The 24,653-nt window shown below is 39.2% G+C and overlaps 1 protein-coding gene across 2 annotated transcripts in view; it reads left to right on the top strand.

Moving 5' to 3' along the window:
* stat5a (signal transducer and activator of transcription 5a) overlaps window positions 1-21,726 on the top strand; it is a 52,414-nt gene extending 30,688 nt beyond the window's left edge. Inside the window, exons 2-20 of one of the 2 annotated variants that reach the window (XM_005920346.3) lie at window positions 1,251-1,307; window positions 4,036-4,179; window positions 4,341-4,497; window positions 5,636-5,725; window positions 7,455-7,629; window positions 7,885-8,015; window positions 8,985-9,136; window positions 9,564-9,719; window positions 14,154-14,333; window positions 15,432-15,519; window positions 16,008-16,130; window positions 16,500-16,592; window positions 17,004-17,210; window positions 18,113-18,207; window positions 18,339-18,481; window positions 18,629-18,784; window positions 18,913-18,964; window positions 19,464-19,574; window positions 19,702-21,726. In XM_005920346.3, the coding sequence (XP_005920408.1) occupies window positions 4,052-4,179; window positions 4,341-4,497; window positions 5,636-5,725; window positions 7,455-7,629; window positions 7,885-8,015; window positions 8,985-9,136; window positions 9,564-9,719; window positions 14,154-14,333; window positions 15,432-15,519; window positions 16,008-16,130; window positions 16,500-16,592; window positions 17,004-17,210; window positions 18,113-18,207; window positions 18,339-18,481; window positions 18,629-18,784; window positions 18,913-18,964; window positions 19,464-19,574; window positions 19,702-19,825 (2,361 nt within the window). In that variant the 5' untranslated portion in view covers window positions 1,251-1,307; window positions 4,036-4,051 and the 3' untranslated portion in view covers window positions 19,826-21,726. The remainder of the gene's footprint in view (window positions 1-1,250; window positions 1,308-4,035; window positions 4,180-4,340; window positions 4,498-5,635; window positions 5,726-7,454; window positions 7,630-7,884; window positions 8,016-8,984; window positions 9,137-9,563; window positions 9,720-14,153; window positions 14,334-15,431; window positions 15,520-16,007; window positions 16,131-16,499; window positions 16,593-17,003; window positions 17,211-18,112; window positions 18,208-18,338; window positions 18,482-18,628; window positions 18,785-18,912; window positions 18,965-19,463; window positions 19,575-19,701) is intronic. The other variant, XM_005920345.3, reaches the window with a different exon arrangement.
* The last annotated feature ends 2,927 nt before the right edge of the window (window positions 21,727-24,653 follow it).

Genomic DNA, 24,653 nt, shown 5'->3' with positions numbered 1-24,653 from the left:
CACATTTTTGTCTAGAGCCAACATGTGGCGTCCTGATGTTTTGCTTCTTCAGGGTACAACCAACAGTGGTAGTTGTCTCAGTCATCATGATTTGATGTGTTTTTACATATTAATGGATGAAAGGCATGGCCTTTAGGTTGTAGTTTAGATAAAGCAACTGACATTTTTCAGCCATTTAACCCTCTTAAGGCAGGCGTTGCCAATTTGCAACAGTTAAAAACTAACAACCTGATTACCCCACATACATATTTTATGAGGTTTTTTTACTCAGAAGTACCACTGCAGGACTTGGTTGTGCATTAGCAACAAAAAGTTTAATTTGAGCCTGAGAGGGTTAAATGAAACCTGAGTGAACATTGAAGCATGACTACTCAAAATCTTACTTTAAAAGAGCTGTTTCGACTGTGGTTTTACTCTGTGGTAACTATTATTGTTAATTATTGTTATCAATAACTTGCAGAGTGGATGTTTTAAATAAATAAATAAGTAAATTATACAGTATATAATTTGTCAAATTTGTTAAGGATGTGGTTCATATTCTGACAATTTGCTTTAAAATGTGAACCAAATGTGTTTTGTTTTGCCCCCCCTTCAGAATCAGTACTTATTTGCTCACCAAAATCTTTCAGATATTCAAGTAGACTGGCTTCAGCAGTATCCCTATAGTGACAACTGAAGTGCTAACTAGCCGTGCCAAACAAGCTGTGTTGTTGTTTACACGCAGCACCCGTTGAATGACGCTCTTCTGTTAGCGGGTGATGCTAATTTATGCTCTGCAGTTTGTCGTGTTTTACAAACGTAGTATTTTTTAGCGCCTTTATGTACTGCTGTGGTTATAAAGTTGCAATGAACTCTAGTTTTCTTCTTCTTCTTCTTCTTCTTTTGTAGTAATTATTTAGGGAATTGAACTTCTCTTAATTCTCTCTAAATCTGATTTCTGGCAACACTGTTGTTTTTTGTCTTTTTAAATGCATCAGCTTCAAAATCCCCACATAGTGAAAGAACCTTTCAGGCTTGGGAAGAATGTTCAAAAATTATGCTATTATGTTGACATGTCCAGTTCATCTGGAATAAAGTCAAATCTGTTCAGTGGACTTTCCCTTTTTCATGCTTTTTGTTAAAGCTCTTGTCCTTGTGAAAAAAAGAGAGCTTCCTCAGAAGCGCCCAAGTTTGACTCACTTCCTCCTTTTGGTCTCTGTCTCTTTCTTTCTTTCATTCTCTGTCTCTCTCTCTCTTTCTGTCTGTCTCAGGTTTGTGGTGCTCCTTTTTAGAGTTTCCTGCTCTTACATGGTAACACAGAGCTGAAGGTAAGGTGGATTTTATTTATTTAATTACTTGAAGCCAAAGTGAGGTTGGTGATGAAATAGCAGTGACATGTTACAGTGAGCTTCCTGTACATGGAAGAAAATGGCAAAGGCAGAACGGCTGACTTGCTTTTACAGTATATTTAAGGTTCACGCCAGGATGTTTGTATATTGAGGTCAAAGTAAAGCAGTTGCTTGGGAGCATTTCACTTTTTCTTGAAGATGAGAACTGAGGTGCTACTGGTTGTCAAACCCTGTTTGCAGCCATGTCTTTAAAGATCTGTTGAACACACTAAAACACCAGTTTGTCCCACTGTCTTCTGACAGCACAGCAAACACTCTTTTAAGCTGCAGCTCCCATTATGTTCAGCGTTGGTCTATTTATATGTTTGTGAAATACAGGTTGGTGTAGAAAGAAAGTCCTACACCCACGATGGGTGTCACAGAAAGAGGTGGTAGAAAAGTTTTGTGCTCTTCCTGTCGGCTCCTCCTCCAATCAGCTGATTTGCAGTTTTGGGCTGATGCTCTCTGCTGATTCCTTTACAGATAACATGTGTAGATTATTCATTTAAAAAGCACTTGACTGTCTTTTCAAAAATCAGTCTTTATGCCTTTTGTGTGCTTGTAGTTGTCTTTCACACAGGCAATCGGAGAATAGTTTCTTGACATTTAACATGCAAAAAATGCTTATAATGCTTTTATTTTATTTTATTTTATTTTATTTCATAAATTTTGCTTATTTTGAAAATATAGCTGTAAAGGTCAGCAGGTGAACTCTAGGACACAATGAGAACCATAAGAGCACAGGAACAGTAGAATAGGCTTTGTGTCGCCAGATTGTGTCGACAGATTGAGTGGAATTACCTTTTTGACCCTATTCCACCTTGGTCTACAAAGACATATAGTCAGTTAGCAAGCATGCATGTGAGCCCAGCTATTAGGCATTTATGACATCCACATGCACAGGAAAAGGCTTTTGATTCGGGTTTTTGTTTTGTTTTGCTTTTTAATCAAGTTAATTTATTGTCTAATTGACACATGTTTTCTTGTACAGATGACAAGAGGTCACTTGTGGAAGTCATGGGATATTTTTGTGCAGGGAAATGGCTACCGTTATTATGCTTTATCTGTAGCAAAACGCATGTTTTCACATGTTCTTTATGAGTGAGTGCAGACTAACAAGGTAAAAAAAAAAAGCTCTTCAATCGGTATAACGTGGACAAGATATGTGACAGAGACATAAGCTACAATGGAACAAAAAAGAGCAATGACAAAGAAGAGGATGAACATTTTTTCCTTTGTTTTTGTTTTTTGATGCAATGTGTAGTATCAATTACATGTAGGTGGATATAAAAACTATACGTGTACTGTCAAGCAGAACCACTGACACCACAGGCACCTACAAATACACACATGCACACACAAACACTCACACACATACACCACAAACTTCCCGCGTACTCATATCTCTCAGTCTTTTACTGACAGTGACTGTGCCAGTTTTGAGAAGGGTGAGTGGGTGTGTTGACTGGAAACAAGCAGCAGTGACCCAATACAAAGCCCTCTCAACCAAGCCATAACCCTCAGTGTGGAGTTGTTGGCTCCACAGAGGAGCATGTTTAAGTCCTCAACATGTTCAGTGAAAGAGAAAGCGATCCAAGCGGGCCGGGCAAGTGACCTGGATCTTCAGTCGTAGAAGGAAAACAGAGACATGTGTATTAGTCACTTCGTAAAGTGGACTTAATCAAGGTATAAGAAGATAGAAGTGTTTTAGTCATTTATTTACCATTAAAACTACTTTTATCTGTATGACTGACTCTTTTGGGAAAATGTTAAATACTTCACTTAAGTGATGTTCTTTCCCCAGTACATTTAAAACCTTTGTAAAGCTGCTAAACCCACATTGTATCCCAGCTTGCATCCGACAAACGCAGCTTGTATCCCCGATATTAAAAAATATCTTTCTCAAGGATTAAAATGATCAGAACAACACTTCTGGAGGCATTCTTCTCGTGCACAATTTTACAGCAGGTTACAAGTGTTTGTGGCGTGTTTTCATTTGTGTGGCAGAAGATGGGAAAAGATGCGCAGAGTAAAATCCATGTAAAATAGCCTGGACTAATTACTACTGCAGCTGAATCCAATTACCACTCGGTGGAAAAAATTATAAATATTAAGTTATAACAAGTTATTTTACATGTGGTGTCTGGGATGTCTTCTGTGCTTTTGCAGAACATTACCAGCTGGGATTAAACACCTGAATTGAAAGATGAATTTTTGCCATAAATGTTTGTAACTTTCTATCTGTGTAATATTACACTATACTTTAAATGGCTTCATAAAGTGGCTTTTATTCCTTTTAATTGTGTCATGCTAGTTAATGAAAGGTTTTTAGGTTTATGCCAAATAAACATGTTGTTTGTATCATTCCTCATACTTCAGCTGGTTTTTTTTCTTCCTTTTTTAAAAACAAAACAAAAACAAAAAAACCCCCAAAACTCACCACCCTTCATATTCTTGACAAGCTATGGTTGTTGTGCTGATTTCTGCAGTCTTTGTAAAGGTGAGACACTTGGCAAATAGTAAAATGAAAGCGAAAGTTTCATAAGTTGATCCGAAGTGACCTGAAATGATCTTTTTCTCACCACTTTACATCCCTTTAGTTACTGTTTTCAGTTTATGTGTAACATATGTTCCCTGCACTCTAATTAAGAATTCTCCCCTTTTTCAGCTTAAGGGTGTTGAAGATGGCGGTGTGGATCCAGGCCCAACAACTGCAAGGAGATGCCCTCCACCAGATGCAATCTCTGTACGGTCAGCACTTTCCAATTGAGGTGCGACATTATCTGTCCCAGTGGATAGAGAGCCAGCTCTGGTGAGTTTATTTGATGCACGTGTGACCAGAGAATGTAAAGGATGTTAAAAAAAAAAAAAATCCTAATCCTATTTTTGTAACATTTTGATTTGTTCTGTTCAACATCTTACAATTTATCGTGTGTGTTTGTGTGTGTGTGCATGTGTGTGCGTGTGTGTTAGGGATGCCATAGACCTGGAGAACCCACAGGAGGAGTTTAAGGCCAAACGCTTACTGGACAGTCTTATACAAGAGTTGCAGAACAAGGCTGAGCACCAGGTTGGGGAGGATGGTTTCCTTCTTAAAATCAAACTGGGACACTATGCCAACCAGCTCAAGGTGAGGCTTTTATTCGAACGCCGCTGCATTCTTAATATAGTTCCCATTTAGTGCTTGGTTACCTGGCAATAGCTATTAAGCAATAGCTGTTGTGTTTTATTTAGAGTTGCTTGGCTTTGATTTGCAGCGGGTACATGTGTATCAGCTGTGGCTTGTTTGTCAGACCCTGATTTGATCATCTGTGGCTACAGAAAAAAGGAATGGAAAGTACTGGTACTCCAAGTACTGGGAATGTCAAAAACAAGGCATTCAACAGCAACTCTGAATGAATAATAAAAACAAAACGTACTAAATCTCAGTATTACACCTACCCAGACTGTAGCACTGTTTTAAGAAGAGCATAAAATTGTTTACAATGTCACAAAATGATGTGATTGATGTGATTAGAAGTCACAGATGTTCAGCTTAACTGCCTCCCTTACTGTAGTTCTCAGAAAGAGCACATGTTGCACAAAATGTTTTAAGAACAGGTTGTATCCACTGAGAGGAAAACAACAGGACGGCTCGAGCGAGGGCCTCAGTAGCTAGCCAGCTCTGCTATTTATGATCGAACTCCCTCTTCACAGATCTGTTCTTCTGTTTGTTTTCTCCCCTCCCTGAGACCACGAGGAAAAACAGGGAGAATGGGGCAGGCTGCGCACATCACACTGCAATCCTGAATTCCTACCACACTGTTTCCCAGTTTATGGCGCTGAGCACACGTGTATTCGTGTAGTTGAGAGTGACATGTTAAATGTGTCACTTGGGTTCCTCTCTTTCCTGCAAAAGTCAAAAAAATGCAGATATATAGCTACTGTGAATGATTTCTCTCTTTCTGTGCGGTATGAAGTGAAAGCAATTCAACTTGAAACTTAATTCCTTCACTTAAAACAGGAAACAACAAGAGTATCACCCGCAGTTTTAAACTGAAACAAGATTTTGTTACACTGTAACAGACAAACCACTTAACTAGGCGTATACTAATGAGTCATGGACCTATATGAAGTGTGCTCATTAACTTAATAGGTTTTGGTGTGTCTGCAGTGTTAGCTCCAGAACCTTTGATTCTACTAAATTGGCGAGCCCTGTGTGCAGAAGCCGCTCTACTCGTCAAGAGCTAACAGGCCTTAACACAGCTCATGTGCTCCTTGTCTTTCAGAGCACGTATGACCGCTGTCCTCTGGAGCTGGTCCGATGTATCAAACACATCCTTTACACAGAGCAGAGGCTCGTCCGAGAGGCTACAAACGTAAGTGGGATTTGTGTTTGTGCATCGAACATGTATAAAAATAAATCATTTCTGAGTGTATATGTGAAAAAGTATTTGCCACATTCCAGTTTGTTACACTTATATTTTCAGATCGTCAAGCCTATTTTAATATTAGACAAAGAAAAATACAAAATCCAGTTTTTTAAATGAACATTTTATTTATCAAGGGAGTTAACCAAACTCTTCGTGACCCTAAGGCAAAATAACCCCACCCCCAGCTTGAAAATCACGATTTAACTGTGATTAACTGCTTTTTTTTCTTTGGAAAGCTGACACATCTTGCCACAATCTCAAGAAACATGAGAACAGCTGAGAAGCAAAGTCATTGAAATCTATCAGCCTGGAAAGGGTCGCAAAGCCATTTCTGAGGCTTTGGGATTCCAGCGAACCACAGTGAGACCCATTATCCACAAATGGAGAAAAATTGGAACAGTGGTGAACCTTCACGGGAAAGGCCGACCTAACAAAGTTACTTGAAGAGCGCTTTGGGACTCATCCATAGGGTTCATATAGGGCCAGGAGCTCACAAAAGAACCAAGTACAACAACTAAAGAGCTGCAGGCCTCGCTTGCCTCAGGGTCAGCGTTCATGATTCAACAATAAGAATGAGACTGTGCAAAAGTGGCATCCATGGGAGAGTTAGAAAGAGAAAAATTACTGTTGACCAGAAAGAACACAAAGGCTCATCTCACATTTGCCAACACACACTTTGATGATCCTCAAGACTTTTGGGACTGACGAGACAAAAGTTGAACTGTCATACCAACAGTAAAACATGGTGGTGGTAGTGTGATGGTCTACGGAAGCTTTGCTGACTTAAATCCATTTAGATTTATGCTTAAAGGCTTCAGTTCAAAGCGAGAAAACCACTCATGCTTTAAAACCCTCTAATGTGGCTGAATTAAAACAATTCTGCAAAGATGAGTGGTCCAGAATTCTTTCAAAGGGATGTGTTTTTTAATTTACTCAGGTTGTCTTTGACTAATATTAAAATTTGTTTAATGATCTGAAATATGTAAGTGTGACAAGTATGGAAAAACCAAAGAAATCAGAACAGCAGACACACAAACACACCTGTGGCTTCATAGCCCGCAAAACACAAACTACATAATGGTGGCTGATTCGGAAAGTGGATAACTATTCTGTTTCCTGTATTTGTTTATCCTAGAGGGTCTCCTGAGTTCATTGTATTGGAACATTATAAATGTGATATCGTACCACAGCCAATACAGTCATGCTTTAAAATGGCCTTGTAAAACCAAACCATTTGTATTTCCCTACTTTAACAATGCAATATACAGGAAAGTCAGATATTTCTCACTTTTATAACTTGCAGTGAGTTATAAAACCATAAAGCCAGCCGTGCGTAAGACATCTTCCTTGAACTCCTGTGGTGAATTGATTTTCAGTCACAACATGCCTTTTCTGTTAGTGGAGTTAATTTTGGCCCGTTCAGTCTGAACCTTTAGGTACAGTAATGCACTTTTTCAAATTGTGGTGACCTTGCACTCTTCCTGAGGATGCAAATACATTTTTTCCTTATCAACTTGCACCGTTGCCACTATCCTTGTGCTCCCAGAGAATTTTTACAGTTAAATAGTGCAGGTGCTGGGGTCTAGCCATCAGTCAGTGCATCATGTTAGTTTTGGTTCCGTAGCTGTCTGTCTCTGTTTGCTGGTCTCTCAATCTCATATTTTGTAATTGACAGTCAAACTCTCCAGTGGGTGGAATGATGGACAGCATGTCTCAGAAATACCAACAGATCAACCAGGCTTTTGAGGAGCTTCGCCTGCTGACCCAAGACACTGAGAATGATCTCCGCAAGCTCCAGCACAACCAGGAGTACTTCATCATCCAGTACCAAGAAAGCATGCGCATTCAGGGTGAGACCATAGGGCTTGCATCTTCTTAGCGCTGCACGACCATAATGACAGAATCAGTGTTTGTACTAATGCAGTTTTCACAGAAAAAGCATCGAGCTTTTTTAATATCTGAGCTATGCAGGAGGGGGAGGAGGGGGTTTTCCTGAGTAAATCATTATTCCTCAGATGGGACATGAATATTGCATGTGCACAGGTTAGAAATTGTTACTGCTTCTCTTCTACTCCCTCTGTCTTTAACTTGTCTCCCGTCTTCAGCTCAACTGGCCAGCCTGGCCACACTGCCCCCTGCTGACCGCCAGCTACGAGAGCCTGCCCTTCTGAGCAAGAAAAACACTGTGGAGGCATGGCTGACGAGAGAGGCCAACACACTACAGAAATACAGACTGGTGAGACACACTTGCACTTACTTATTTCGTTCATGTGTGTGTGTGTGTGTGTGTGTGTGTATCAATGTGTAAATTACACTCCATAAAGATAAAATTAACTAGACCACATTGTGGAATGAGATCATATCACTGCAGTGCCAGTGCAGTTGCCAGATCACACCCATCCTTGAACTGGGCCTTGGTTTTGATTTTAAACTGTACAGAAAATCTTGGACAGCTGATAAAATCTCTCCACAGACAGACATATAAACACCTGGCAAAGAGGTTGAAGCCAACTTTGTGGTAGTTGCTGCTACAGCTGTTGTCTCCCAGACATTTTATCATGATGACTGTCACACACATACACACACAAAGCTGGTGCCGTGTTTGCTTTTTGACTTTAAGCAAATAAAGTATGGTATATGTAGGTAACACTACACCCACAGTGAAATCGGCCATCACTTTGATTTTAGTTACAACCCTGTAAAGTTTTGTGACCGCACCTTGTTTCGAGGCAGTCACATCCAGACGGACATGCAGAATGAGCAACTGTTCTCTGCAGCTTTTGTGGTAGTTGCAAACATTACACTCCCTAAGTTAAGTCTTTACCCCTTTAAAAGCGTAATAGGAGTAACCCTTGATGCTTTTTTCTGAACTGAGCCATTTCTCTCATATTTCGGGCCTGTTTATAGCATAAAATGACTCAGTTTGCATCAGAATTAAGTGAGCATGGTCTCTGCATATGCAGGTATACTTGGAAAAACTTAGAAACTCTTTTAATAGTCGTCAAACCACATTTTTGTTGACATATATACTGAGGTGGCAAAAGTAAGAGTGAGGTAGAGGTCACCAAATGAGGAAAAGAGTCTCTCCATAACCACGGTTTACTTCAATGACGCACAAATTTGTAGCCCACACACAGATTCAAAGAAACATTTGACCAAAACTTGGTTCTGGTGAAGTACATGAGTCTTGCTTGCTTGTGTGCAGGACCTGGCAGAGAAGCACCAGAAAACACTGCAGCTGTTGAGGAAGCAGCAGACCATCATTCTGGATGACGAGCTGATCCAGTGGAAGAGACGGCAACAACTGGCAGGCAATGGGGGACCGCCGGAGGGAGGCCTGGACATCCTTCAGTCCTGGTGAGTTGCTTTTTTTTCGCTCTACCTCCCACCAAGATCACAGTAACTAGACTCTCTCACAAGGCAAAAGGTCACAGGTTTAAAAGCTTGCTTTGGAGTGGTCCTGTGTGGGGGTTTTTCAAAGGTTATTTGCAGGCATAGGCTGTCTTACATATTTTCTGGTTTTTGCTTTAACCCACCGTCAGGGATCCCTGGCTGTGAGCCCTTTACATTTTTAAAGGCCTCACTTATTCAGCCAGATCTGAAAGTTTTAGTAGTGTCAGCTACTTAAATTCTGTCTAATATAGCTGAGCTCAGCTTTCAGGAGTTCAAATTAAAATAAGTAATGGTGAAATATAATATTTCTGGCACTGGTCGTGTTGATCTTCAAGTGTTATTCTTACTTGTGTGTGTCTTTCTTGTGGATGCGTGGCTGGATTGGTGCCAGGTGTGAGAAGCTCGCGGAAACGATTTGGCAAAACAGGCAACAGATTCGGAGGGCCGAGCATCTCAGACAGCAGCTGCCTATCCCTGGACCTATTGAAGAGCTCCTCAACGAACTCAACAGTACTATCACAGATATCATTTCAACACTGGTCACCAGGTGTGTTTGTGTGTTTCAGGTTTTTCTACACATCAAAGGCTGCAGCACCTGGCATGCTTATGTGTTGTCTGCAGGTTTTATGTAGAGCTGTGCAGCTCACTAGGAGTCGGGGGGTTGGGGGGGAATATGTTAGAAATATGTGGAACCACTAATGTGCGCAGCTCTTGTTCGTGTTTGTCTTGCTGTTGGTCCTTAACTCCAGCCGTGAAGAAGACAGTAGCCATTACAGAGCTCTGAAGTGTTAAAAACCATACATATGATCTCTGTCTGCTCAAGTCGGATTTTTAACCAGGCAGCATTAAACGACTACACGGCATGTTTACACTCAGGCTATGTGATATTTTTTGGACTTTATGCAATCACGTCTGCATTTGTTGAATACCCATAATTCTCCACTCTGCATACTCAAATACGAACACTGAGGGAACATCAATGAGGGGTCATAAATGGCACGTTAATCTTATCTACAACTTTAATTTATTTTGTGAGTGTAGGCCAGTGTAGGCGGTGGGTGGATCTTTTTTGCACATTGAGGAATTGCCTTTTATGCACTCAGGTTACTGAGTGCAAAAAGGGCAATGAAAGGGCAGGTCTACTTGTGCAACTGGTATTGTGGTCAATGGAGTGAGAGATGTCATCTATTTGTAAAATGAAATTACTCCCACATTCAAAATTATCCATCAAATAATGTAATTCAATCCACATGCAAAAATTTTGTTAAAGTTTGGGTTTTCTTGTCTCTCTCTTACACTTATTGTGTGAGTGTTAAAGGAAACATGAGAGCTCTTTACCTTGTACTTAAGCTATAATCCTGATGCTGCCGCAGCCTGTTGTGGTAAAGCGAGCTGAGCAGAAGGCAAAGCTTTGCTGGACAGTCTGCTTTCCTTCCCTGACCTATGGCCACAAGCTATTGGTAGTGACACACATAACCTTCCTTCAAGGGGTGTTTGGGCTGCCCTCAGATATGTCAGACATGTCTTCTAGATACTCTCTTTTTGAGGTATTTTGGGCATGCCCCACTAGGAGGAGATCCCAGGGCAAACACAAAACATGCTGTAGAGAGCTGGAACATAAATGTCTCTGAAGAGGAGGAGGCGGTGGCTGAAGGGAGGGGTGTCTTAGCATCTCTGCTTAGATTAGATTACTGCAACCAGTTAAATAGTGAAAAGTGAATAGGTGGATGGACTGTTCTATGGTATCCAATAATGCGATAGTGTGGAGGTACATTAATACACATAGCACTGGTAACTGTAGACATCAATAATCCACCATCAATACCTCTTTTCTCAGGGTAGCCCTTGCACAATTTAAGCTGTATAACTGTTACCAATATCATATATTACAATAACCTCGATCCATAGTGCTAGAGTCTGGGTGGTAAAGGGAATTTTCCATTATGGACTTTGGCTAACTGCCCCCAATAATGACTCCCACACTCCCACATAGACAAGTACACTGTACACTGTATTAAACTGCATAAACAAAAGTCAAAAAGTGGGGTTTCATTTACTGTAACCTATGGGGATTATACCTCAAAAGTTAGATTAAATTTAGGATTTGAGTTTATGTAATACAGAATAATGAGTGTGAAAGCAATGCACTGAGAATTTGCGTTTTAGATTTCATGAAATACGTACGAACCCAGAGACAAAGAATGCAACTATACAGATATGCAGAAACAAAAAGCATACACTGTTCGAGAGCTTAAAGGGAAGGAAGTGCACAGGGAACTTGTTTTAGTCCATTATTTTAAGCCCCAACTGCACATATGCCAGGGTCTTTTAGTCATCCAGCATCTCTGAACAAGAAGCATTCTGAAGTTTGTGACAGTGTCCTCGCTCGCTTTCCTAGTAGATTCCCTGCAGGGACCCATAACCCACTAAGAAGTCATGTCATTGTCACAACGATTTTCGACTGGCCACAGACAAGTCTGAAACAAGACAGTAATGCACAGCTATCAAGCACAATATAAATGCAGATTATGTTTCCTCCTATCTTTACTCCCTAGGAGCCCTGGGAGGTTTCACACTGGCAATTGCAAAGTGCGGTCTTCTCATAACCACTTAGTTCAGCAGTATTTGTTTGCTTTCAAGCTTCCTCTGAGCCTGCAGGATTAATCATTACGCTGATTCTGCTGTTATCTCACTTCTTGGTCTCTTTAATGTTAATGTGGAAATCAGAAAACGGCTACACCACCATACAAAAGAAGCACCAACTCTTTAAGAAGAAAGTAATTGTTAACCCTGTCGGTTAACTTGAAAGCGATTACTTACATGACCTTCAAATAGTGCGCAAGGCAGCAATAAAGGTCATTTTGAAAGGTTAATGTTCTCAAGCCTGCAGGTCATTAGAGCATAAAGAGTTTGGAGTTTTTATTAACAAAACAAAACAGTTCGCTGAACATTACCCCATCATTACCCTATCATAAAACATGCTCCATCCTTTATATGCTTAAAACTTTTTCCTTAAACAATTAATGCCGTAGAGAGTGCACATACATAACAGGTTCTGCTGCAGTGAGGTTACTGATCTCCTAATATTTGTTCAACTCTGCCATTCACTAAAGTTCACTAAACTACAGCGATACCAGTCTTTCTAGCTTTAGTTCATTGACTCGTTTGCATAGTTTGCATGTTCTTCGTCCCTTCTTTTCTCTGCATGCTTAAGTGTTTCTCACAGTTTCCCACAGTCTAAAGATATGCTTGTATAAGGCTGTGCGATATGACCAAAATCTCATATCCCGATATAAGAATTCTATCGTCCGATATAAACGATAATAACGATATAAATCACAAAGAAATAATATTTAACATTTTCTGTAAATTCTGTGAATCTCGGGCAGCTCGACTTGCGTGAAGTGTTTCCAGCTGCGCGTCCTTTACCCGGAGTCAAGTGTTTTAACCGATGCATGAAACTATACATTTTTAGACATAAGTTGTAATGCTGTTTTCTTTGTATTTATTACACGGCGTGCTGCGGGTTGCCTGTTCTAACGTTTGAGTCTAAGGTTTATTTTTTAGCACCTGGCGGCTCTTCTTTACTTCTCATCCATAAATAATCTGCTCTTTCACGTGATTCAGTTTATTTTGAAAAGTCTCAACAGGATCTTGAGCTTTATTGTGAAAGGTTTATGTGGAACATAAACAAGCGGACACGCGAAGGTGTTACCGTCGTTGTTGCTAACGACAACGCATAAAACAAGCGCTTGTCCTTCAGTAGTGTGGTTATTTACATATAAGAGAAAGAGAGAACTTTAAGAAATTAATATAACCACTACAGTGACCATCAGAACAATGAAAAAATATTGCCGTAAACAGTTTATTTTGCGACACCACGAAACAAACGATAGCGTAAAATGAAACGATAGATGTTTTTATATCATCATCCGATATATATCGTGAACAGCCCTATGCTTGTAGGTTAACTGGCAGCAGGTGTGGATGTGACTCTTAATGCTTACCGGTCTCTCTGTTAACCCTGTGATGGACTGGCAACCTTTCCAAGGCCTACACTACTTCCTCGCATGTGTCAAAATACGCTGTCTTGGCTATTAAAAACATATTACAAGTTCATGGTCATGCAGCTTAAGTAGGATGCGTTTGCTTTTAAGTTGCTTCTCAGCTCAAAGTAATCATTAGGTTGTGTTATTGGGCCAATCACACAACAGACAGTAAAAGCAAAAGAATAATTTCATAAGAGACCTGTTGTTTTACTGAGCAGTGATTACCTTTATGACCTCTATTAGTGGGAACAGTTACAAATAAGGTCATTTTCACCTTGTGAAGTTTCATTTTTAGGACAGAGTTTGCAACATTCAACACCAAATAATTTTAACATGTTTTACATCATAAATCATTCATGCTGTCTTTTTTATGCTTTAAGCCTGTTTTATCTTTTATTGAAACAGTTTCAGTGAGTAGACTATAAGCTTAGTTATAGGACAAGTGACTTTTTAGTGCACATTCTCAAAGTTGTCAGTCTTCTTTCTACAGAACGAAAGCAAAAAGCTTAAAAAATCCACAGTTGAAAATTGTGTACATAACCTGCACAACTGGAATGGAAAGTTAACTGTTTCCTAAACAATTGTTTCAGTTGAAGCTGCAAATACTCAGCAACAATTTAAGACCGAAGTAGAGCTTATAATCTGTGCAGCTGTACTAAAGTTCATTAAACAACAATGATACTGATCTATTTTGCTTTTGCTTGGAACAGATGGAATTTGACACTGACATATTTGCAAACCCCAAGATTTCCTCACGTACACTGTTGGTTGTTCATGTGACACTGATACATACTACCAGAGCTGTTATTTGACAACCCGTTAATTAAATGGACGGGTGGTTGGATGTCGCTTTAAGATGTGCATATAGTGGCAGTAGGTATCTGATGATAAAGACATTTGTCACACTCTAACTGTCACTCTTCTATCCACAGCACATTCATCATTGAGAAACAACCTCCACAGGTCCTTAAAACCCAAACTAAGTTTGCCGCTACAGTGCGCCTTCTAGTGGGAGGCAAGCTGAACGTACACATGAATCCCCCACAAGTCAAAGCTACCATCATCAGTGAACAGCAAGCCAAGGCCCTCTTGAAAAATGAAAACACAAGAAAGTAAGTTTGGTGCATTGGTGCAAATGGACTAGTGCTTTTCTGCTGGTCACTCAAAGAGCTTTATACAACATGCTTCATTCACCCATTAATACAACATATACATACATCCCCTTTTTTTTAAATGCTCAACTTTTCGCATTCCATCTTCCTTGACACAGAGAGAGATAACACTGCAATAAGTTACCATAGCGCAATTAAGATAAGCGGTTTGGTTTTCTTCCGAGATTATGAGATCCCATGATGAACTCTGGCCTAGTGTGTTCCGAGACCTCACCACAGAAACATGGCTGGAACGTGAACAATGTCTAAGAGGAATCTATGGTGTGGACACAGAATCCGCATTTAGCCTGTTCCACAGCCTCGTTCCACATTCCTCCTAACTAATAGAAACCTTACAAGACTGTAGGTCTGCCAGGCAGCTAGTGGGAAAGTGGCTGAGCGGCTACATCTTAGCAAAATCTACAGAGCAAATCTACATACATCTGCTGCGTCTCATCTAAACCACTTGTCGAGAGACTTCTGCCACGTCTCGCTCAAAAGCATGTGACTAAAGAGGGACGCCACATGAAGTGTAGTCTAGTAATGCTAAGCGTTTTGTAACTGCATTTAACAAACCAATGCAACAAACCAGCAGTGTGCGCATGTCAGTAATTTAGTATGTAGACAGTGTCTGAGGAAGTGAGTAGTGAATGAATGTAAAACCAAAAAGCACGACATAGCTCCACCGGTTAGTGAGAAAATCGAAGAGATAGAAAGTGAGCAAGATGGCCTTGCTAGGCAGCTTAATAGTCTCCTGAGCCCAACTTGCTCAGGTGTGGTTTCTATCCAGGTTGTCTCCACCCACTCATTTCCAGGAAGAAATAAAAACATGCAGGCTACAAGGAAAGACAACAAGAAAACATCCCTGAACCTGCCATACTTGTGTTTAGTGTTTAGAGAAGACTAATGGTGGTAGTTAAACCTGCCAATTATGCACGCAATACCCCCCCTACACACACACACACCTACCAACCACTCCCTCCATACAAAACAAAAAGCTCATGCTGTGTAAACATGCATTTGTAGATAATATCTAACTTTATTGTCTCTGTGTTTCAGTGATAGCAGTGGTGAAATTCTTAACAATAACTGTGTGATGGAGTACCACCAGACTACGGGCACTCTGAGCGCCCACTTCAGGAACATGGTAAGTATGAGCTATTAGGGAAGATTATTATTTCCATGTAAAAAATAAAAATAAAAAAAACCATAAAGCTGAAGTAGTATTGCCATTGTTCCTTCTATACAAAAAGTCTCTTAACATTTAATCTAAAATAATAGTGCCTTGCTATTTGCCTTCTTTTGCCGCACTATACCCGAAACAGGTAAATATGTGATTGTCTTGGGTCTATACAGGAGAGTTGCTCAGCCGCTTATATATGCTATATGTCCCATATAGCATTTTTTCCCTTGGATTAAAATTGTGAACAGTAGTCCTTTGGAGGATCGGCCTGCAGCTTCAGTGAAGTTCTCTTCGTCACTAATGTTGTTAGCAACAATCTCCAGAGCCCTCCAAGGATTATTCACATATGATCCCGATAATCTGCATGCATGTACTGAATGTGTGTGACGCTTATAAGCCTAACTGCGTAGTTAATACATACCATTTGTTCTTGCACATCATTTATCATGCAGTCTTTAAAGAGGATCAAGCGATCGGACAGACGAGGAGCAGAATCTGTCACAGAAGAGAAATTCACCATTCTGTTTGAGTCCCAGTTTAGTGTTGGAAGCAATGAGCTTGTCTTTCAAGTGAAGGTAAGAGGATGTAGGCAAATTAATGAATAAAAAACACTATACTTTAAATCATACTTAAAAAAAAGAACATTTTATATTAACCACTTACTGAATTAAAAAAAATATATATTATTATTATATATATATATTAAATATATTGATTATATATATATATTATATATATATATATATATATAATATATCTATATATATATATATCAGAGGGTGTGATGCGTGCGTGCATGCATGTACTCCCACTTGTTCCTTCTGTCTTTTTCCCTGTTGTTTTTATCATGTTTAAAAAAAAATGTATGAAATGCAAGAAATGTGTTATTGTGCTGTAAGTGCATTATTTACTTTTGCAATTTCCTCCTTTCTTTCTCTGAACAGACATTATCACTTCCTGTAGTGGTGATTGTTCATGGTAGCCAAGACAATAATGCCACTGCAACTGTATTATGGGACAACGCTTTTGCAGAGCCGGTACGTAAATGTTTCAGAGATATTGCATGCAATGCAAACCTTCCTGGAACAAGCATTAAATAATTATTCAGCTTAGTGATATTTTTGTATCCTAATGCAGAAGTACTGCGTTAACTGAGAAAGGCCTTGAATCAAATATTTCTGAAGCGTGCACATGTTTAAATAGTTTAGCTCTTACAAAATAATTGCTAGTTCTTTAGATGTAATGTAACACGTGAAGCCCGGAACTGAAACACAAATGCGTGTTTAAATCTGTTTTAAATTTAGGTTTTTAATGTAATTATTAAATATTAAAAAAAAATTTCTTTAAAAAAAAAACGTTTATGCAAAGGCATAACGTGTGTGTCACTTATGTTTTGTGTCTGTGTGATGTGAGTGAAAATTCTTTGCCGTTTTCTTCGTGTGTTGCAGGGCCGGGTGCCTTTCCTCGTGCCAGATAAGGTGCTTTGGCCTCAGCTGTGTGAGGTCATCAACATGAAGTACAAGGCAGAGGTGCAAAGTAATCGAGGTCTGTCGGAGGAGAACTTGGTATTTCTGGCTCAAAAAGCCTTCAGCAGCTCCAGCAACAACCCTGATGACTACCGGAGCATGACTATGACCTGGTCACAGTTTAACAGGGTTAGAAACGGCCTCTTTCTTACTCATGATCCTGTTCGTCTCTATACATGCACAAAGCTTTTATGAAGAGTATTCCATATATCTGTTTTAGCTTGAAAGTATAGATTTCTGTCGTGCTGCACTTCATGCATTTTTAAAACGCCTGCAGGCAAAGTTCAGTTAGTCATTTGAACCACATACTTGTTCTTCATGAAAGGATTTACTATTGCTGTGTTATTCATACATAGAAATATTTCTTGCTCCATTTGCAGCAGTTCAAGGGGTTTAATCAATTTATCTCTGATATAACTGAACCTCTGAAAATGAGCGACTATATATCAAAATAGCTGTACTTCCTAATTAGTTAATGCAATATGTTTTGTTAAACTCCTTTAATTCAACATGAAAGACTTCAGTCAAATCTTGATTGTTTTATCTAAAACCTACTGTGCTGGTGCACAGTGGTAATATGACAAAAATTGTGTCATTGTCCAAATACTTACCCACCTAAGTGTAGGTCGGTTTAATGGGCTTGTTTATCCGCACAGGAAAAAAAAATGCTGAAAGCCTCATTTTCTGCTTCTAAGTAGCTTGTGATTCAGAAAATGCACTCAGATTCACCACAGGCCACGGGTCTTATTAGATTACAGGAACATTAAGTTTTAATCACTCCAGAGATGTAAGTATAGGTTATAGAAATATGCAGAACTTTACCCAGAGACGTGCACAGCTGCACAAATTTTAAAATCATAAAGAGAACTGTGATTACTGTCAGCGGTTGAGGAGATTTTCATTATTATAGACTGAATTGGGTCATCTAAAGACATTTTAACAGTTGTCAGTTCAGTCTGGGTTTTTTTTGTTTGTTTGTTTTTCATGTGTTTTTTACAAAAAAAAATTCCCCAAACTATGCCCCTTTACAGGAAAGCTTGCCAGGGAGGAACTTCACATTTTGGCAGTGGTTTGATGGTGTGATGGAACTCACAAAAAAGCATCTGAAACCACACTGGAATGATGGGTAAGGAAACTGCTGAGGGTTTTTGTTCAGTTTCAAAAGATTCAAAATGAGGAGGGACAAGAACGAGGCACAATTTTTATTTTATTTTTTTAATTTTTTTTTTATTAATGTCTCTCTTCCTCTATTTTTAGAGCCATCCTGGGCTTTGTGAACAAGCAGCAAGCTCAGGATATGCTCATGTCTAAACCCAACGGTACCTTCCTCCTGCGCTTTAGTGATTCTGAAATTGGAGGAATTACAATTGCCTGGGTGGCAGAAAATCCTAACAAAGCAGGTAAAGCATGCAAAACACAAAATTTCTCCATTTTTGTTTTTTAAACCACACCGTTCATCAATCGGGCCTCTTTCTAACAAGCACAGAAGCCACAGAGAAATAAAGGAATCCCATTCAGTTTTTCTTCTGTTGCTGTTTTTTTCCCAGGTGAAAGAATGGTTTGGAACCTCATGCCCTACACAACCAAAGACTTTACCATTCGCTCTCTGGCTGACCGCATTAGTGATCTCAACCACCTTCTATTCCTCTACCCTGACAGACCCAAGGATGAGGTTTTCTCCAAATACTACACTCCGCCTCTCTGTAAGCGTCCTTCTGAGCACACTGTTACTTTCAAATTTGAATCTCACAGCTGCAAAGCCTTCATTACTGAATGATGATCACATCGAGCCATTACTTATTCTGTCTCCCTGTGCTTGTCTGTTTCAAAGCTAAAGCAGTTGACGGTTACGTGAAACCACAGATCAAACAAGTTGTGCCTGAGTAAGTGTCCGGCTTCTCGTTCTCTCTTTTTCTCGTGTCCTTCCATCACCGTTTCCTCTCCATTCTTTTCTCATTGCCATCCACCCAGCATTTTATTCTGTAAAGCACAATTTAGAGTTAATCACAAAATACTGGGCCATGAATTCAGATCAGCTATTAGCTAGCTGTTACAGTTGGAGGAGGCCAATTAAGCGCGGCCTGGGTTCCTGCGCGAGCTCGTCTTCCGCTGATCATAAGAGTTAGGCTTGTTAGTTAGCAAGGCACGCTCCCTGCCTTTCTCCACAGTTGGTTCACCTGCAGATATGGAAAACGGCCATAATGATACAAGAAGGCCTGAAAATCATGCTGAGGATCGTTGCTTAGGCAACTACTGAACACAGGCTCATGGGGGGTTGTTGTTTTCTTTTCTTTTTTTTCCCTTGTGTCTATGTGTAGATACATTCAGAGATGTATATGTACTTTGTTCATTACCAAAATGTGGTGTTTTGGTTGTTTTCAGGTTTGCCACAGCCAATCCAGACCCAGCAAGTGGGAATCCAACTTATATGGATCAAGGTGCCTCTCCAGCACCTGTCAGTCACCCTCACGCCTATGGCATATATCCAGCTATGTGAGTTTACAACATTTTTTCCGTGTCCCAATTTTGTGCGTGCAAGGAGTTTCTTGTAACTCTTGCTGTTTGATCGCTGTTATGCCGAAAGCTTGTGTGAGTGGCCTCTATCTATTTCCTGTGGCAGGGCTGACTCTATGTTGGATGCAGATGGAGACTTTGACCTAGATGACACCATGGACGTAGCGAGGCATGTAGAAGAGCTTCTCCGGCGGCCTGTAGAGAGCCAGTGGAGTGGCCAGCAGTCGTGACCTTTGACCGTTTAACTCGCAACAAAACCAAATGAGCCCTGCCCAGCAACTTGCCCTACTCACATCGACATGGTTTAATTCCATTGGTCTCTCTCATTTTTTTTCAGATTGCTATAATGTGAAATGTTCATAATGGTTGTGATTTTTTTTTTTTTTTTTTTTTTTTTTTGCTTTCCAGCATGAAAACATGCATGTCAGTGACTTCTTATTGTTTTTATTTGTGTAATCAGTGTTTGTAAAAGAAAGTATAATGCAAAACCTCTAATGTTACAATGTTATGAAAAAGAAGTAATGGTCACTCACATAGTGCATGCATTTTCAATTGATTTTAAACTGATTTTTTTTTAAATATGCTACTGTATGAAGTTATTTTAGAAGTTGAATGTTTTTATTTTATATTTTCTTCTTTGTAAATGGGTTATTAGTATTTTATTAGTGACATTGAACTTGCCCTTTGACAAAAAAAAAAAGAAAAAAAGAAAAAAGAGAAACTTTGATGAAAAATTTTGATTTTGCTCCTAACAACATAATCCGAGTCACTGCTCTGGAGAGTTACAGTCATTTTTCTTCAAACCCATATACACTAACCTAAAGGCAGAGTGACTCTTTGCTCACCGCAACTGACAGCACACACGCTTCAAAGATACACATGCACAAATTTAAGGTGTATTTGTTTCTGATTTGTTCACCAGCTGAAAGGAGGGGAGAATTATGTACCTCCCTTGCTCTCACAGGGCTACTTTTTCTTCTGTTTGTACCTGAAATGCAAATCTGAGCATCTACCCAGTGCTGCCTGCTTGTCCTCTCAGGTCCCTCTGTGCCCCTCATCAGTGCTACCTCGCATTATTCCACTGACAGTCTCTGTTAATGATTCTCTTGTTGTTTTCTGCACCACATTCACACCAGTAGGTACGGTCAGAAGTTTTTCTTCTTTTAATCTGCATTATTTTTTGTGAAGACGATCCCTTGCTGCACAGGCTAACTCTGTTGGCTGTTTTTATGCTTGAAACTGCTCACCTGGAAAACACCGGAATCATGAAGTGTCACGTCTGATTGTTAATGCCTGAATATTTGAGGCTGTTCTGCTCCCTTGTGACTTTTCTGCCTTTCAGTGCATATATATATATATATATATATATATATATATTTTCTTTGCATCTATGAATGAGTGCAGACTTCGAATGCTTGCACATACTCACAAGCTGCTGGGTCATGTTTAGGATTCTAGGATGTTGAACTGTGTCAGTCTGTTTCTTTGCCTGACTTTTGATTTCCCATATACCCCCACCCCTCCACACACACATAAAAAATAATTGTCTTGCATCTCAGGAATGAATCACTTTGCTTAACTGATGTATAAGCCAAAAAGAAGAGATCTATGTATACGAAATATATGAATTTATTTTCTCTATCTTAATTGTATTTTATTATTATTATTGTTTCACTGGCACTCCCAAATTGAATGTAACCTTTTGCATGACCGTACAATACTCTCTCCGTCAGATAAGAAGTCCCCCGTTGACCATAAGTAGCAACTGAAAAAGGACGCACGGCAACTGGAAATTAAAGGTGCAGTTCTGTGTTTGTCCAGTAAACACAACAGTATTTGAAATATTTCTTTTCCTTTTAAAAAAAAAACAAAACTTTTTCTTTTGCCTCACTTTCTTTCCTGTTTTAGAAATCTCAAGCTACATGGACAGTCTTGTGCTATGTCTCTCATTATCATCACTTCTGAGCTTTGTTTCACTGTAGTCTGTGTATTTTTTAACGATATAGATGGCGCTGTGTGCTGTTTTATGTACGTACCCTGTTTGTGGTTTGGGTTTATGACTTGGAAGTTTTCCAAGCGAAAAAGCTGTTGGGTTGAAAAGAAGGAAATAAAGTTTTATAAATAATTTGAATTCAATCTGTAGGAATACTTTGAATTTTAAATGTCTTGTGCTAAATATGTTTTGTATGTGCAAATATACAGAGTAAAACAAGTAACATGTAATAATATGCAGTACAACATTATATCAAAGTGTTGGACTAATCGATATTCGATGAGGCCTTCCATATGGAGAAAACAAATAAAAGTAATTTATGCCAGATTAAGAATGTGAGCTGAAGTCATCACCAAAGAATCTTGATTCTTGACATTGAATTAAACGACTAAAAAACAGTACTTTAAAATAACATGCCTAGCTATTTGCGTGAATATATTGACTATTGCACGAAGCATACCACTGTGATTTAAAGTTTTACACGTTTCTCCGCCAGGCAGTTGTTTCCTACCATAAATTATAATTCACCCACACTGCCTGTGAAGCTTTTGAATGATGTTAAGCTGTTTTCCAACGGTGTTAACAGGCTTGCAAACTGGAGCATGGAGAATTCAAAATGCTTTTCATATTGCACAATGAAAAAATACGTGGCATTGGGCCAACGATAAATGCAATTAAAAACACGAGATTCACATTCAGTTATTTTGAATGATCAACTCTAAATAGTATAGAAACAGAAAGCTTATTGGAAAAATAATAGACCATTTGTCAAAAGTCAGATCACCCCTGATCTGGGGCAGGCCTAGAATGTCCCATCCCCAGTGCCACCATAGTTTTGCATATGACAATACTGGTTATTAAAATAAGCTAGAATTAATGCTTTGAGCTTAGCTGCAATTAACGTTGACTTATAGATACTAAAACTGAATATGTTGCATAATATAATTTGCATAGCAACCAAAATTGCTTTATTTTCTTGCTTTTAGCTGCAACTGACACCTCTAATTGTCCCTGAGCACAATTTGAATCAATAACATTTGAGATTTCAACACAGGTGGTTGATTGTTACACTGGAAGGTGAGTCTTACGTAACCCAGTAAATCATGAAAAATGAGGTTTAAATTTCTGTTGGAAAAATAGACCCGTTTCTTCATGAAAGTGCAGATTTCTGACATTTGGTGTAACAATTTGATTATTACTAAAGACTTTTTACTGATCCATCTCACGTGTAGCTTTCTGGATTTCACACTTATTTGGCTACATGCTTATTTATTATATAGGCTATACAGTACATAAAATCAAATTTGGCATTTTTATGTAACTGAAATATTATTTGGGCCAAAGCCAGTAAGAAAGTTATAGACTATGTCTATATGAACGATGTGCATACTTGCTGCATTTGTATTTAAACCGTATTTGATACATATTACAGAATGTAACACCAATGTGTAAAGAAATGGCTTTGAGTTGGCCACCCCATCTCATTTCCATGCCACCCTAAGAAAATATCTCTAGATCCACCCTGGTGTCTTCCTCTATTTGAAAGGAAATTATTTCACATGCTGGGAATCTATATATCAGCTCGTTTCTGCCATCTGCTGGAGGCAGGAAACATTGCTTTGTGTGGTTTTTTGCTAAATTGTCACTTATCTGGTTTGTGTCATGCCTAGATAAGAGATACATTATTTTCCATGGAATTCAGTAAAACTTAACCACATTCTGCCCATTTTTTCCATTGCTTTTTATTTAAACAAATAAACAAACAAACTATTATTATAGTGCAAAGGCTTGATTTTGCATATGAAGACTCAACAGACTCAAGTAGAAGTTTTCCTGTAGAAATTGGGCCTAAAATAATTTACAGTACAGAAGGGACTATAGAACAACTGCAGGTAGGTCCATAAGTTTAATGTACAGGGCTTTACTTTCTGATTAGTTTTCCAAATTCTGCAAAACCGACAGATATTGATAGAAATTGGATATTATTTGAAGTCACAACCCAGTGAAGCATGCTTAGTTACTGTAGACAAAACAGAATTTTGACTGGAGGCGTCTGCAGCAAAGGCCCGCAGAACATCTTAAAGAAGACACGGCATTTGATGATAACCATTGATCGTGGTCTTCAGGCAGTCATTAATTGTAAAGGATTTTTTATCAAATATTGAAAAAAACAATCCTTATTTAAAAACTATATTTTACCCAATTAGTACTGAACCTCGTAGTTAAGGGAATTAGGCATTGTAATGGCTGCAATTCCCAGTTAATGCAATATTGTTTGATTTCAAATTCACTGTAGTGGTGTACAGAAGAAGAATTCCCCCCAAAATGATACAATTAAATAAATTAATAAATACTGAAGATAGACAAAGTGAGATATATGAGATTATGCTTTTATAATTAGGCTACAGTAATTATGCTGTGTCCATTTGCAATAAAAGTAATACAATATATATGATATGTCAGTTTTGAGGGCGCAGACTGTTTTGTAGGTCAACCGAAAAATAATATACTTTTAAGGTGTGGTTATCTCCTGATGCTTCGATGTGTGCTCAGTCATCCAGGTAAGGAAATCCCAAAAAGTTGATTCTGCTCTGCTCATGAAAGGATGATACTTTATTTTCCATCTATAGTTGTGTAACTATACACATAGGTATAAGTTAGCACATTTTCTGAGTTAAGGACATAAAATATATATATATATATATATATATATATATATATATATATATATATATATATAAACACCCAGCACGCCCCTGCGGGCGGTTTATCCTTCAAGCTCGGGTCCTCTACCAGAGGCCTGGGAGCTTGAGGGTCCTGCGCAGTATCTTAGCTGTTCCCAGGACTGCGCTCTTCTGGACAGAGATCTCCGATGTTATTCCCGGGATTTGCTGGAGCCACTCGCCTAGCTTGGGAGTCACCGCACCTAGTGCTCCGATTACCACGGGGACCACCGTTACCTTCACCCTCCACATCCTCTCGAGCTCTTCTCTGAGCCCTTGGTATTTCTCCAGCTTCTCGTGTTCCTTCTTCCTGATATTGCTGTCATTCGGAACCGCTACATC

Source organism: Haplochromis burtoni, unplaced genomic scaffold, assembly GCF_018398535.1.
Source record: "Haplochromis burtoni strain Fernald_Lab_line unplaced genomic scaffold, NCSU_Asbu1 Contig_21, whole genome shotgun sequence".
In the NCBI taxonomy this organism is placed as follows: Eukaryota; Metazoa; Chordata; class Actinopteri; order Cichliformes; family Cichlidae; genus Haplochromis; species Haplochromis burtoni.
The sequence above is the reverse complement of the archived record's forward strand: the minus strand, read 5'-3'. Positions and strand labels throughout refer to the sequence as shown.